At 39.5% G+C, this 14,556-nt stretch overlaps 1 protein-coding gene across 2 annotated transcripts in view; it reads right to left on the bottom strand.

Annotated features, from left to right (window-relative positions):
* Window positions 1-428: 428 nt before the first annotated feature.
* LOC118790538 (myopalladin-like) overlaps window positions 429-14,556 on the bottom strand; it is a 77,880-nt gene continuing 63,752 nt past the window's right edge. For both annotated transcript variants that reach the window (XM_036547488.1, XM_036547490.1), the window contains 5 exons: window positions 11,642-11,771; window positions 11,101-11,308; window positions 10,437-10,602; window positions 3,980-4,113; window positions 429-904 (listed from right to left, as the gene is read on the bottom strand). In XM_036547488.1, the coding sequence (XP_036403381.1) occupies window positions 726-904; window positions 3,980-4,113; window positions 10,437-10,602; window positions 11,101-11,308; window positions 11,642-11,771 (817 nt within the window). In that variant the 3' untranslated portion in view covers window positions 429-725. The remainder of the gene's footprint in view (window positions 905-3,979; window positions 4,114-10,436; window positions 10,603-11,100; window positions 11,309-11,641; window positions 11,772-14,556) is intronic.

The raw sequence follows: 14,556 nt of genomic DNA, 5'->3' as shown, positions 1-14,556 counted from the left end.
GTACTGAAACATGTACTGAACTCATTTTCAACAGTTATAATCAATGCAAAGTAGAAATGGCAATGAAGTAAGATAATCCCAACCTCATTTGCAGGCTGGAACAGCAATAAGCAAGTGGTATATTAGACAAAGTTGGTTAATTACTTTCTCATTTCAGACAATAACTAAGTTTCTTATAAATGCTTGTTTGTGTACTTATTCTAGTTGATAATACACTGAAATGATGCAATGGAATACATGGAATAAGTTACTTAGAATAACCTAGTTTTGTTATAGTATAAAGTATATTCTTAAATGACTGAGCACATTTTTGCTTCTATAGATAACTTAAAAGATAACATAAAAATGAGAATTAAACAAACTCACACAACATATCTAAAATGAAGAAAACTGTAAGGTCATAGCTGTTTTCATCCTTAATCCCACCATCACATTTAACAGGCATTAGAAAAGACTAAATATATAACACAAAATCTTTTTGAAGGTAATACTCTGTTAACATCCATTTATTTCATCAGAGCAGAAAATCATTCAGCAATCAGTTATCTAGGTGTAACCAATCCTGCAATTTTTCAAGCTTCACACTTTAAAGCTTACTTTGCTGGACAACAAAAGGCAGAAATCTGGTGAAAGACTGCATTCATAAATGTGGCAAGGCTTATTTGAGAGGGCTAGAGTTTGGGTTAGCCCAACGCCACAGGTCATGGGCTGGTTCCTCCAGGCCCTTACAGCTCCTCACTCTCCAGGACTGCTTCTGTGGGGGAGCTGGAGAACAGGATTGGGTCGCTGTCTGTGCTTGGGAAGGCAGACATGATGTCCAGGCCTTGGCTAGTGAGGGCAGCATAGCGGCTACCCGCGGGGCGCACATTCCTCATAGGCAGGGAGATCTGCTGGTGCCACTGAGCTGCCGCCAACAAAGAGAGCCAACAGGGAGGACTTAGTGCAAGACAACCCACAGTCACTCACAGGAAATGACACAGAGGAAGCAGAATCAGCGGTGAAAGGAATTAAGAACAGCAGTGAGAGAAATTAAGAGCAGTCTGTGCTGAAAGACCAGAGAGCCTTTACAGACCAGTCAAAGAAAAGACTGTATGGATCTTATAAATTCATGATTAGTTGCTAGTTGTAAGACAAGACATATCCAAAATATTTTGGGCAGAAAACTCAAGAAAGAGGGCAATTTTGAAAAAAAAATGTGGTAAAAAGTACCCATTTCATGGAAATACACAAAAACATCCACACCTCTGCCTGAAATTTCCATACCTACCAGACATTGGATACATACAGATTTCTAAAATGATGTAGTCTGTGTTGGCTAAAATCCTGAGAAAAACACAACAATCTAGCCTGGTCCCAAGCCACCAGCTGCGGTGGGTTTGAGGCAAACAAAGCTAACCTGCTGTTAAAGCACTAAATGTGCCAATGTGAACAAGGGATCCAAGTCCTCACAGTAATCTAGAGAGAAGACGGGAATTTAAAGACATTTGAAAGGATGTATCTAAAACAGAAATATTACTGCTTTGAGTTACCATCTCATTGTAATTTAAATAGCTATTTTTAGTGGTACTTTTCCTTCTCAAGGTGTAGGGGACATTCAAAATGATTTGCAAGCTATTTAACAATCAGATTCACAGATATAATCACCTTCTTTATGTTTTTTTTTAACCTCACCTTAAGCTTCTTTGTCCAAAGGTTACATCATGTTTGTGGCAAAACTTTAGCAGTGCAGTGCGAGGATTCTGTGGTACTGGTCAGCAGTACCATGGAGTGTGTGTAACTTTTGGGTGCACTATGTAAACTGTACTGGATAAGCATCTGCTGAATGATTAAATTGAAATTGCAATTATGTACTCACATGCACATAATAACAATATATTATAATACTTGGCAACATTACAAAATACAAAAAACATGTCAAGCACTGCTTCTTTCACACATCAGCCCCCACACCCATCCCCTTTCTGTGGGCCCCTAGTCATCATCAGCTGATTCAAAGGGAATGCTCTGGCCACTGAGCTACTTGAACTTTACGTGAAGTTACCATGGTTATACAGCAATTGGGTGGGCACTCACCCTCGGCAGAAGTAAATCCGTATTTGATGGATAATTGGTGATATAGTCCAGTGACAGGACATTGTTTTTATCTTTTCAGTGTTGAATGCTTGTCTATCTTTTATACAAGTTTCAAGCAAACAGTGGCTGAGGAGTGTACAGTATGTTTTTAAAATGGACATTAAGTTACCAAGCTAGCTGTCTAGCTAACTGCCACATGCCACACATTTTGATCTGAGCTTTGTTTCATATATGAATTAAGCATCCTGCATGAACTTGCATTGTCCTGACAACTAGGATACCTCTTTTAGACATACACTGAGGACACATTTGCATACCCTACCCACTAAAAGACCCAAAAAGCCAGCTAATGATAGTTTCTTTGCTAGCTTGATACATGTTTGGAAAGGGGCACTGAGAGACTTGTCAGCAACTTCCCATGGATGGGTACCAGTCAGTGGGCTGGGGATACAGAAACACTTCTGTACATCATTTATCTGGATAACTCTGAGTACCATGTATACAATAATATTAGCGGCTGTCATGTGTGAGAGCGTATGTTTGAGTTTGACAATGGTGGGGACACATTTGACCATTTATATGTTTATCTGAACACTTTTTTCTCTCAGGCAGCAATTCAAGTTGAGAGGTAATGACAACAATGTGGGGCTGTTTTTAGGGTTTGGGCTAGGACCCTTAGTTCCAGTGAAAAGTAACATTAATGCTACAGCATACAAAGACATCTTAGACAATTGTATGCTTCCAACTTTATGGCAACAGTTTGGGAAATGTCCTTTCCTGTTCCAGCATGACTGTGCCCCTGTGCAGAAAGCAACGTCCATAAAGACATCATGGTTTGACCAGTTTGGTGTGGAGGAACTCCAGTGGCCTGCACAGAGCCCTGACCTCAACCCCATTGAACACCTTTGGGATGAATTAGAACTCAGACTGCGAGCCACGCTTTCTCAACCAACATCAGTGCATGGTGCAACTCCATATTAATGCCCATGGTTTTGGAATGGAATGTCCAATAAGCTCATATAGGTGTGATGGTCAGGTGTCCACATACTTTTGGCCATATCGTGTATCTACTAGCAATTGACTTATGTTCAGTCATAAATGTGCACTTAAATAAGGTAGTCCAAGATAAATTATACTCATAAAATATATTTGCACGTAAATGTAAATTACATATATATTTATATATTTACACTTATAAACCTGTATATATTCACACAATTACAGACTTTTTCCAGACCCCAATTTACAAACCTGCTCAGCTGAATTTTTTTAGGCTTGTGCTTTTGTGGCTTAGGCTGCAAGCTCTTATACATGCTCATTCACTCAAGAGAATGTTTGGCTCAAAAAGAAATCTTAGCTCTGAAGGCAGAGACTGGGTGAGCTGGGTGTTCAGACTTGTGCCCTTTACCCTAAACATAAGGCTGATTTCCTAATGTTGATGTCATGTCAGTTTTTTCCTTCTTCCAGTACATCTGAACATGTTTTAATTGCGTTAGATATTCAGAATGTGACACCCCCCTAGCATCTAGCATCAGCACCCCTCTTCCAAACCCCTCTGCCTCAGCACCCCTCTGGAGTGCCCCAGCTTAGAAACCGTAGGTTACAGCATACGACTAATGTTGCAGTGCCATTGATCTATATTTGTGTTGGTTGTAGAGTTGCAGCCTAGAATACCGAATAAAAATGCTGAATTAGTTTTGAACCTGTGACCAGAGTATGGCAATGGTATAGAATAACAAGTGTTTTTGCAGACATTCACTAGCTTTTTTCAGACTTGTCCCGGGCTGGAAATGATTAATTTTAAGTTTCCAGACTTTCAAGATCTGCACAGAAACCTTGTAAACAAGTAAATAAATTATTAACATTGTTATAGCAGTGGAGATAAATTAAGCTATCTTTATCTTACCATATATGTCTAGCCTGGCTGTGCATGATATTATTCCTGCTTGGTTTTTAGCTGATACCGTGTACCAACCAGCATCCTCTTTCCTGGAAGGCTGAATCAGCAGGCAAACATATCCTGTTGAATCCTGGTGCATGCTGGGATCAAAACAAATTTCTTTAATTAGTTTGTATATAAATAACCTCAAGTGCATGTTCTCACAGCTAAGATAATTCATGGAAAATGTAAAAATGCATTGGTTAAAATCATATCAAAATCCAAGTAATTAACCAGAGAAAATGTCATATATAGAGTGCATACATAGTTGTATATAGTATTATTTGATCTATTATAAATAATCTGTTTGATGGCTATCCACACCCATAATGAAAAAGCTATCATGGAAACATACATTCAGTTTGCTCCATATTCATTTTAAAACATTATACAAAAAAAGTGTGTATTAGATAATTTTCAATTTAATTAAAATATTGTCATACTTTCATCTCAATAACATTCCACAGAGCAAAGCCATTCTGGACATGATTACAATAATAATGAAATAATTATATTCCAGAAAACAGGAGAGTTGTATTTCTTTACAACCATGTCATCAGTAATTTATAAATTCTCTTCTGGCATTGATTACACTGACAAGATGTTTCCTATAGACTTTTATGAGGATCTTAGAGGGATATTTGAGCATGTCTACAGAGAGAACTACTGTATGTCCTGATCTGATGGTTTTTATTTTTGAACCTCTTTCAACTGGGTTCAGGTCTAGAGATTGAGGTGGCCATGGGAATATACATTTTGTGCTGAATTCACCATTTCTCTGCAGACCGGGTTGAATGTTTAGGATTATTCATTTTCACTTCACTTTCACTTGTTGGCACTAGTGGGGCACAGGCCACCAACGAGAGTTCTCCAGGCATCTCGATTCTGGGCCAGTCGCTCCAGCTGCCCCCAGGTGAGTCCCATTCTCTTGGTGTCCGCCAACGTGTTCCTTGGCTAGCCTCTTTTCCTTTTCCCCTGTGAATTCCAGATGAGAGCTTGCCTTGCTGTGCTGGATGCGGATTTATGGAGGGTGTGGCCAATCCATCCCCAGTGCCTTTGGAGGAACGCTTCATCTACAGGCTGCTGTCCCGTTCGCTGCCACAGGTTTTGGTTAGTGATGGTGTCAGGCCAGCAGATCCAAAGGATCCTTCTGAGGCAGGTGTTGATGAACGTCTGGATTCTCTTCATGGTTCTTACGGTGGTTCTCCAGGTCTTGGCTCCATAGAGTAGCACAGGCTTCACGATGGTGTTAAAGATCCTTATCTTGATGTTGGTGGTCAGGTTCATGGAGCCCCAGACGTTCTTCGGCTGATGGAAAGCTGACCTTGCTTTGCCTATCCGAAGTCTTACATCGGCGTCTGTCCCACCCTGCTTGTCGACAATGCTGCCAAGGTAGGTAAAGCTCTCCAACTCTTCTAGTGCTTTGCCTTCCAGCGTGATGGGGGTTGCATCAGTTGCGTTGACTTTTAGGGCCTTACTCCCTCTGTGGACGTTGAGGCCCAGGCGTGCTGAGTTTTCCGCAATGGTGCAAGTCTTTTCTTGCATCTGTTGCTGAGTGTAGGAGAGAAGGGCCAGGTCACCGGCAAAGTTGAGGTCATCCAGCTGTGTCCAGAGGGTGGATGTCATTTTGCTTCTGGGCTGTGGACGTCTTCATAATCCAGTCAATGGCCAGTAGGAACAGGAAAGGTGACAGCAAGCATTCTTGTCTCACTCCTGTCTACACTTGGAAGGCATCAGTGGGTTGTTCGCCATGGACCACTCTGCAGGTCATCCGTTCATAAGTGTTCATCGTGGTCGATGAAGTTGATGTAGAGGGGTGAGTTCCACTCCAGCGACTGCTCCAGGATGATGCATAGTGTTATGATCTGGTCGATGCAGGATCTATCCTTGCGGAAACCAGCCTGCTGGTCTCGGAGTAGGGGGTCAACAGCATCTTTCATCCTGTTCAGGAGGATTCAGTTGAAGACCTTACCCGGGATGGACAGAAGTGTTATCCCTGTGTAGTTGGAACAGGAGCTGAGATCGCCTTTCTTCGGGAGCTTGATGAGGTAGCCCTCCTTCCACTCTGATAGGATGTGCTCCTCTTCCCAGATCTTGCTGAAGAGGGGGTAGAGCATCTCGGCACTGGTTTCGTCTTTAGCACCTTTAGCGCCTCAGCCGGGATGCTGTCAGGTCCTGCAGCCTTGCCGTTCCTCAGCTGCTCGACGGCCTTGCAGATCTCCTCCTTTGTGGGCGTGCTGCAGTCAGTCAGCAGGTCACTGTTGGCTGGCTGAATGTCCGCTAGGTCCTGTGGGGCTGGTCTGTTCAGCAACTCCTCGAAATTCTCCGCCCATCTGTTCTTCTGTTCCTCCTCGTTAGGTATTGTCTTCCCTTCCTTGTCCTTCACTGGTCTCTCTGGCTTGCTGTTCTTTCCGGAGAGCCTCTTGATGGTGGCGTAGAGGTCCTGTATGTTCCCGTGGTGCGCTACTTTCTCTGCTTCTGTTGCCACTGTCTCCATGTAGTTTAGGATTATTATCATACTCTAATGTCCTTTTTCCAGAACCCTTCAGAGGCCTCAATACTGATAGTGTACATTTGTTGTGATTTATTTAAAAGATTAAGGTGTGAATATCTGTGTCTCTCTATCTGTGTTTTACCTTCATTCAATGACTGGTCTGTGAAATGTTAATGATTAAAATATACCAAATTTTTAAGGGGACTGTATTACCCAATCGGTATTTTTTAGAGCGTCATATGTTTTGTTTCCCTTCATTCAGGGGTATGAATAAATATGGAGGACAATGTATAGTGTATGTTTAGAGATGTGCTTTTTATACAAAAAGAGCAGTTACTTTTTGTGGAAACTGAGCTAGGCTCTTTTGCACTAAAGTGCATTTGATGGAAATTGTGAAATATGGCACCAACAATTCTAAGGATAATTCTATAAATACTATTTCTTGGAATTAAGGTGTGGAATGACATGAATGACATCTTCTGAAGAAATTGCAAATGGTAAGCATGGAGGAATTTTGTTATCCACTAATGACAAACAACAACGTTTTCATTTTTATTATTCAACAATTGTCACCATATGCTACAATGACTGCAAAACTGCTACAATGGCTGTAATGTTTCTAAAATTGCTGTAAAGTTACCCTAGCACAAAAGAGCAAAGCTTTTTGAAGAAAGTAAAATGCCAGTGGACATTCTTATATTGTGATTTTAAAACTCCACTTTTTGTTTCTATTTGAGTTATTTCAAAAAGTAGCACAGCAAATATATTTGCATGTGATCTGTGCATTCACACAATAGTCCTTTAATTATAGTGCCATTTTAAGTTAAATAAACCCAGAGGAGATACACAGAACACAGAATGTGGTCAATACAAAGACACACATGACTGTAGAGGACCCAATGTGCATTACACAGCTTTGATCCCCAACCCTGGACAGCCATGAAGTCTCTGAGCCCTGCACATGTCCCCTGTCTCATGCAGTAATCATGTTATACCAAGCCCCTGCAGCACAAGGTCACCTGCATGTACTTCCCTGATACATGAGCCAACATTTAAAATAAATGCTATGATGCAATGAAACAACTCCAGAGCTCTGGCCCTCCCCACACCCACCCACTGCTGTTCCAGAGGACCATCTGACATTCCTGGTTTTTTCAGAGAAACTTTCATCAATTTTCATCAATTGTGCAATTATTTTAAAACAGGTGAACATCCATATTGTGCTTTAACTTACTTAATTAGCTTAGTAATTTAGCTAATTAAAGAAAGCTGCTAGATAATGGAGGATTTTCTAACTTCACTTTACAAACATATGTTTCTTTAAAAATAAAGAAAACATGAATTTACAGTGTTAATTACTGTTATTATAAAGATTAAGCAATAAGGCCTATTCATATTAACATTAACATTAATCTTTAGTTGGCAGGGTTCTGTAGGTCTACAGACATGTAGACAGAAGCATCAATAAATGTAACAAATGATTTTGGCTCCAGTTTGTATGAATTAAGTACAAGTTAGTCTTTTTTTTTGCTTGAGCAGAAAAAATGCACTACACCATAAACACTGGGGCACTTATGATATATAAATGTTCAAATTTGTATTACTCAATAAACAAATAGATAATTTGAATTTCATATAATTAATTGTATTGACGCAAGCCTTTACACATTTTTATTTTTAAGTTTTATGTCATCAACACTGGGGGACCCCTGATAAAATGCATTACTTGCCCACTTGCCACTTTCATAAGCAAGCAGAGAAATTTGTTTGAAACTACACCATAAAAGAGTTAAATCACACCATGCAAGCTCAAAATTTTAACCTTCCAAAATAATGTCTCTTCTTCTGTCCTCCCTTTCCTCCTCCTTTACTTATCTTTTTAGACTCACTGTTGTATAATTAGCATGATTTATTTACTCTACATCAACTGTGGGTTTGAAATTTAACATGTACTCACTGTAAGTTAGCTAGCTACTGTACCTGCTTGCTGAACAACTAGCATTTAATAATCATCTATTGTTTTCAAAATAATATACACCAACTCCTACACTATCTTCTCAGGTAGTTAATGTAATAAAGGCTTAACATATTTCACATTAAAATGTATCTATTATCAATGCAAAGAAATGATCTAACTAGCTCAGGAACAGTTAGCTAGTCATCATATGTGCAGTTACAAGTAAGCATAACCTGCATTTGCTAGTCAGTTAGCTAGCAATCTTTCAGGGTAATCAGCAGCATTAATAATTAAAATTAACTAGACAGGACCCCATGTTAGGGACTATATGTCTCAAAGTATTAAACCATTAACCATTAAACCAGTATTTAAACCTAATTTTTAAAAACCATTAGCTAAATATAATTAGTTAACCACCATTTTAAAAGAGATTGCTTTAGCTATATAGCTAGAGATTTCTCTACTTTCAAGATGAGGGGACCCAACACTACAGCAATTTTTTCTGTGGGTAATTTTTTCCTCAATACAATGTTACGTTAGACAGACATCACTTTAAAATTCTTTTTTTCTGATTGGTTAAGAGAATGCATGGATTAGACAGAATAAACAGGCTGGAGAATGTGGAAGATGGGCTAGATTTTCAATGTTAGTTGCTAAACTGCCGGTCCAACCTAAAGTAATTAACAAATAATTATTTAACCAAATGAAAGCGGATGTTGGCCATTTTAAATCCTGTGATCACTTCCTGTCAGATATTCTGGTATTATTCCCAGGTTACACTTTCTACTCTGCCTTGTGTCAAGAGGACCTTTCAGTAGCAGTATTTTAGGTTCATTTAAATTTCACTGTTCTTAGCATTTGCAACTCTGGTACAGGTGTGCTGTCTCAAAATAACAAAATAGCACTTCCATACTGTTTGGTGCCCTATATGTAGCAGCTGTAGACTTGTAGATTTACATTTTTAATGCACACATGGCAAGATGAACAGGAAGCTAGTGGTGTAACTACATTGTCTGAATGTACACTTTTTAAATGCAAACAAAAATTGGGGAAAAAATGGAAAATATCTGAAATCATCTAAGCCTGCTAATGAATATGATCCAGATAACGGCAGGGAGCTGGGTGCTGAGTTTAAAAAAAAATCTCAGATTTGTGATCACTAGACCTCTATTTACCAGCTACTCACAAAGTATAGTTGGACAGTGATTAATGTAGCTGCCCTGCTGGATTTTAGGTGTAATACATTAGCAAAATGTTAGCAAGGACATTCACTCCCTGGACTCTACAGTTGGACTAAATTATTTGCAGTGTTATTTGCAAGTAGAGCAATATCTAGCTACTACTCATTCAGCACAAGCCTGGTTTTATCAACATGAAAACATGCTGGCAATTCTAATACCTCTGTACTGCATAAATGAAAACACAGTCCACACCTGAACTTAATTGTTATGAAAGAAAATGCATTTATATTTTTCTAAGCTAAAAAATATTACATACTCCCTGCTTTGATTTGATAATGGGATTGAATATGCAGACAGTAGAAGTGCCCCAACATTATACAGAAATACATAAATATTTCTGTTGTCCCGGTTTAGTATAAATTGGAGCTTTAATCATATGTTCAGTTTTGCCTAGTTTTCCCTCCATATTTCTTTGTACCCCTGATAAAATAGGAACAAAAACCATAATATATAAAATATTTAAAATGTGCATAGGATCATAGGATCATATAGGTATATGATTCTGCTTAAATAATTCTAAAAATCTTAATCTGAATATTATTGCACATTGCAATATTTTCTGCAGAAAACAGGACAGCCACAGTCATTCACAGCCATGTAGTGAGTATTTTATATTCCTTTGCTTTTAAGGGAGATTTTTGAAATTTCTCCTTGCAGAATGGCTCTAGGACAATTCTGCTCCCATGACACTGAGCTAATCAGAAAAAGAACTGAATGAGGGAGAGGGCTCACCTGAATCTCTCCTTTGAGGGAGAAATGGTATCATTGTCTTTCTTCCAGTAAATATTGGGTGGGGGCATCCCCACTATTCTGCACTCCAGCCTCACAGGGGCACCTTCTGCAATGCCGATGTTCTGCAGCTTCTCCAAAAACATTGGGGCCTTTTTCACCTCTTTTTCTAGAGGGAAAACATAATTGTAACATAGCAAATCATCACACATGAAAAATAAGTACTGTATATGTTCAGATATTGAAGGGATGGAGTATAAGGTTACCATTATGGTGCTGTTACAATCTCTACTATGGAATCATTTTCACACATAAATGTTGTCACTAAGGATATGCTCTTGTCACTTGTTTTGCTTAGTGCACGGTTTGCAGAAATACAGCCTCCAATGACTGTTGGCTGAGGAGGAGCCTACAAACTGGTGGGCTGGACACAGAAAGCAATACTTATATGAAATAAAAAATAAATTAAAAAAATATATATTTTTTTGTAAAAGTCCATAATAACTTTCACAATTTGATGATTGTGCTTTAGTCAGTTTTCCTCTTTCAAATGTATACTTTTGTCACAACCTTCTGTAACTAGTCTTTTTTCACTCTGCACAGCAAACATGTTTATCTTGTGCTGTACTGAGATGATATGGCATGAAAGAAGACTTAAAACTCTTACCTACAACACTTAATTCCAGAGAGAATGAATTCTGTCCTGCTTTGTTGGTGGCGATGCAGGTGTAGGTCCCTGCATCACTCTGCTTCAGTGGATCAATGAGGAGAGAGTGGATGCCATTCTCTCTCACAAGCATCCTGTGATAAATATCTGGAAGAATGGGTTTCCCATCCAGAAGCCACATGAGCTCTGGGTTTGGTAACCCGCTTACCTGGACCATAACAAGAAAAGCATGTTTCAACAATACATTTTCACTCAACAGCAAAGTTATCTGCTAGAAATTAGCTCTGTATGGAGTTAAATTGTTCACTGATACTGATTCACTTCAGAAAATCATATTCTATACCCTGACATGAGGATAAAATTAATCCCATAATTTAAAACAGTCATAAACATCTATCCTGCTCTTGTTTTATAATCCATTATATTCATGTAATGAAAAAGCTTCAGTAAACAAAAACCAATAATTTACTATGCAAAGATATGATTGATGAGAAGTATCATACATTGACCTGCTATGAGGCTTTAGGTGGGCGTGAAATACCTTGCAGTCTAGCCTGCAGAGCCTTCCTTCATGAGCCAGCATGTCTCCTGGGGCTTGCAGAAAGTGAGGCCTAAAGAAACGTTCTTGAATAGGCTCACCATCCTCCACTTCCTGCACTCGGGAACGCACTCTGTAGAGATGCAGAAAGGTTGGAGCAGAACATAACTAGATGCTGCCATGTGTGTGGATTCACAGCTCTTAGCTTAAACTGTTTGTAACTAACACACAGTTTAAGCATCTCCAGTCAGCTACATCACTCCAAACCCACCGTTACCCCATGTACTGGCACCATAGTAAGAAATGTCAAAGAAAAGGCATCTACCTAATGGACCCTCTACCTATATAGCTTAGCCCTCCACTCCCTTACTGACATCAAAGAGAACTGTTACAGATTGGTCAAGGGCTGGTTGATGGTAAAGAGTAGAGCAGACAGCAGATGTAGAAAATTCATGCTGCTAAAACTTCCATTGCAGAAATTTTATAGTGCTAAGTAGACAAACACAAAGGAAAAACATGCTACAGGTATTCAATGCTATGCTACGCTACGTCCACAGACACAGTGTTATGATTACAACCCGCCCGCCTTCATCGTTCAGACCAGACTAACTACAGCAGCAAAATGGCCTCCATTATTAAGCTTCTGCCCTGCCCATTTGAACTACTTTAATCTGCTATCCCAAGAAAACACAAAAGAAAACATCAAATTATGCAGAAATCAACAAGCATGGATGCCACCTATAATAACATACTTTTATATCACTTGGAGCATTTAATATTGATCTAATAAGCAGTTTATCACATCTTCATGTGCCTTAAGCTAAACACCACCACTCACAGAGGCTACAGTGGTACTGCCCTCCACACCAGGCAGAAACCCCTCCAGAAATATGGAAGTGATAGTCATGTCTGTTTGGCAGGGATCAACAAACACAGAAGAACGAACATCTTGTCTTTACTTATAGCTGTGGCATTCTGCTGATGTTACTAATATTTTGCTTAGAATCACCTCAGCAAAGGAACATGAATGTGAACATGATCAACAAAATACAATGCTTCAGCTATCTGCAAGTATACTCAACATGCAACATCCCCCCAAAGACCATGCAGACACAAAGTGGAGCAGTGACATAAACATTATTACTATATTAGTAAATGAATAAAACTGCCTTTAGCAGCACAGATTCTAATTCCAAATGCTGTTCCATTGAACACATGCTCATATTGGGCCTCAGACCAGCAATATCACTTTCCACGAGCACATAACCAATTAATTACGCTATAGTAATTGCTTACAGTATTAACTGTTTGTGATTGGGATGGCAGGCATGCCATCCACCAAGTTATGCAACCCCTTTTTGGACTTTCCTATTGAGATTACCACAATGATGCTGAGCTCTAACTCTTAATAAACATTGACTCTACCTCAGTCCCCCTAACACCTGCCACTTGCTGTTTATTTTTTTTTTTACATGTGGTATTGTGATGTGTTTTGGATTGGATGGATAAATCGATGTACTATAGCATGTGCAGCATAACTTTGCTGGGGGCTGCATGTGAGTTTAGCAATTGTACGCTAATGGGCTAAAACTGTGGACTTACAATCCTTAGGTAGCTGACAGAGACAAGTGGGGCACAGCCGCAATTGGCTGCAGCAGGAACAATTAACCACTGTTTTTCCCTTCTTTTTTTGTAGAACTGTTTTTATTCTATAAGTCGATTATTGTACATGGGTTTTATGAGTGTTTGTTTTAACTGTGTGTCCTGTTGAGCATGCATGGTGCTTTAACGGATTCGGTGCAATATATAGAATTAATGACCCTATATTAGCGGCGTCTGTGCACAGTAGCAGGCAGAGTGCAATATTGAAGCCAAGCCTTGAAGCGTATGGCCGTAGCCATCTCAAGGGGGTAGTGCAATAGTGGGTTAAGTGCAATATGGAATTGCGGTGCATTACTTTTGTTTGTGTTTAATCGTGTAATCGTACTTGTGTGTGAGTGTAGGTTACTAGCTAACCTTCATGGGGGGGTAACGCAATAGTGACCAGTGCAGTATTCTACTACAGTGCAATCGTTGTGGGGGTTGATAAAATATAGTGTTGTGGAATCTGAATTTTAATTGGCTCCCTTGCTACGGGTTAAGTGCAATATAGTGGGTAGAGTGTAATTCAGCGTTTGTGCAGACGTACTAGTTGGATCCATCCCTATTGGACAAGTCGCACGTTGCCCCCCTCCTTTTGTTTGTGGTGGCATGCTTTTGTTTTTTTTCTTTTTGGACAGTCTTGAATTTATGATCACTGAGTTGTTTGCCTTTTCTGTTTTGGGGTAGTGTTTCACAAAGTACAAAGTTTCCAAAACTGTGTGCTGTGTGAAGGGGGGGGGGGGGGGGGGGGTAACGTGTTTTCATGAGAAGTGGAGTTTCCTCTAGATCTACACCTGAATGCTTGTTCTGCCCCTTGTATCAATATCTGTGTTTAATACTGTGTGTTATATGCCCTGACATGTAATCATGTTTGGTATTTGTACTTGGTATTGCTTTTGATGAACTTGCTTATCATCTGTTTGTTTTTGCTTTTTTTTACTCATAATGAAATATATACTTTGTACATCAGTCTGAGTACTCTGTCCAGTTCTGTACTGGTGAGCTTGAGCGGGGAAGGTTGCAAGCCTGTTCATACAGTGCGGGGTTCTCCCACCCATCCATGGGAGTGGCATAGTCAAGCACAATTAGACAGCATTAACTGTACTCTTTGATATACTATAGGCCACAGTGTAAATATCTAACCTATAATTATTGGAAGCTCCGTAGGGAGGTGGGAGCCTTTGTTTGGTCTTTATTTTTACTCCTGTTTAAGTTAGGGAGTGAGGTAAAGCTGATTGTTTCAATTTTAATTTTCATTGTCATGTATGTAGATCCAC

The sequence above is a fragment of the Megalops cyprinoides genome, chromosome 15 (genome assembly GCF_013368585.1).
Source record: "Megalops cyprinoides isolate fMegCyp1 chromosome 15, fMegCyp1.pri, whole genome shotgun sequence".
NCBI classification, from domain to species: Eukaryota; Metazoa; Chordata; class Actinopteri; order Elopiformes; family Megalopidae; genus Megalops; species Megalops cyprinoides.
Note: the sequence above shows the minus strand (reverse complement) of the source record. Positions and strands in the feature narration are given on the sequence as shown.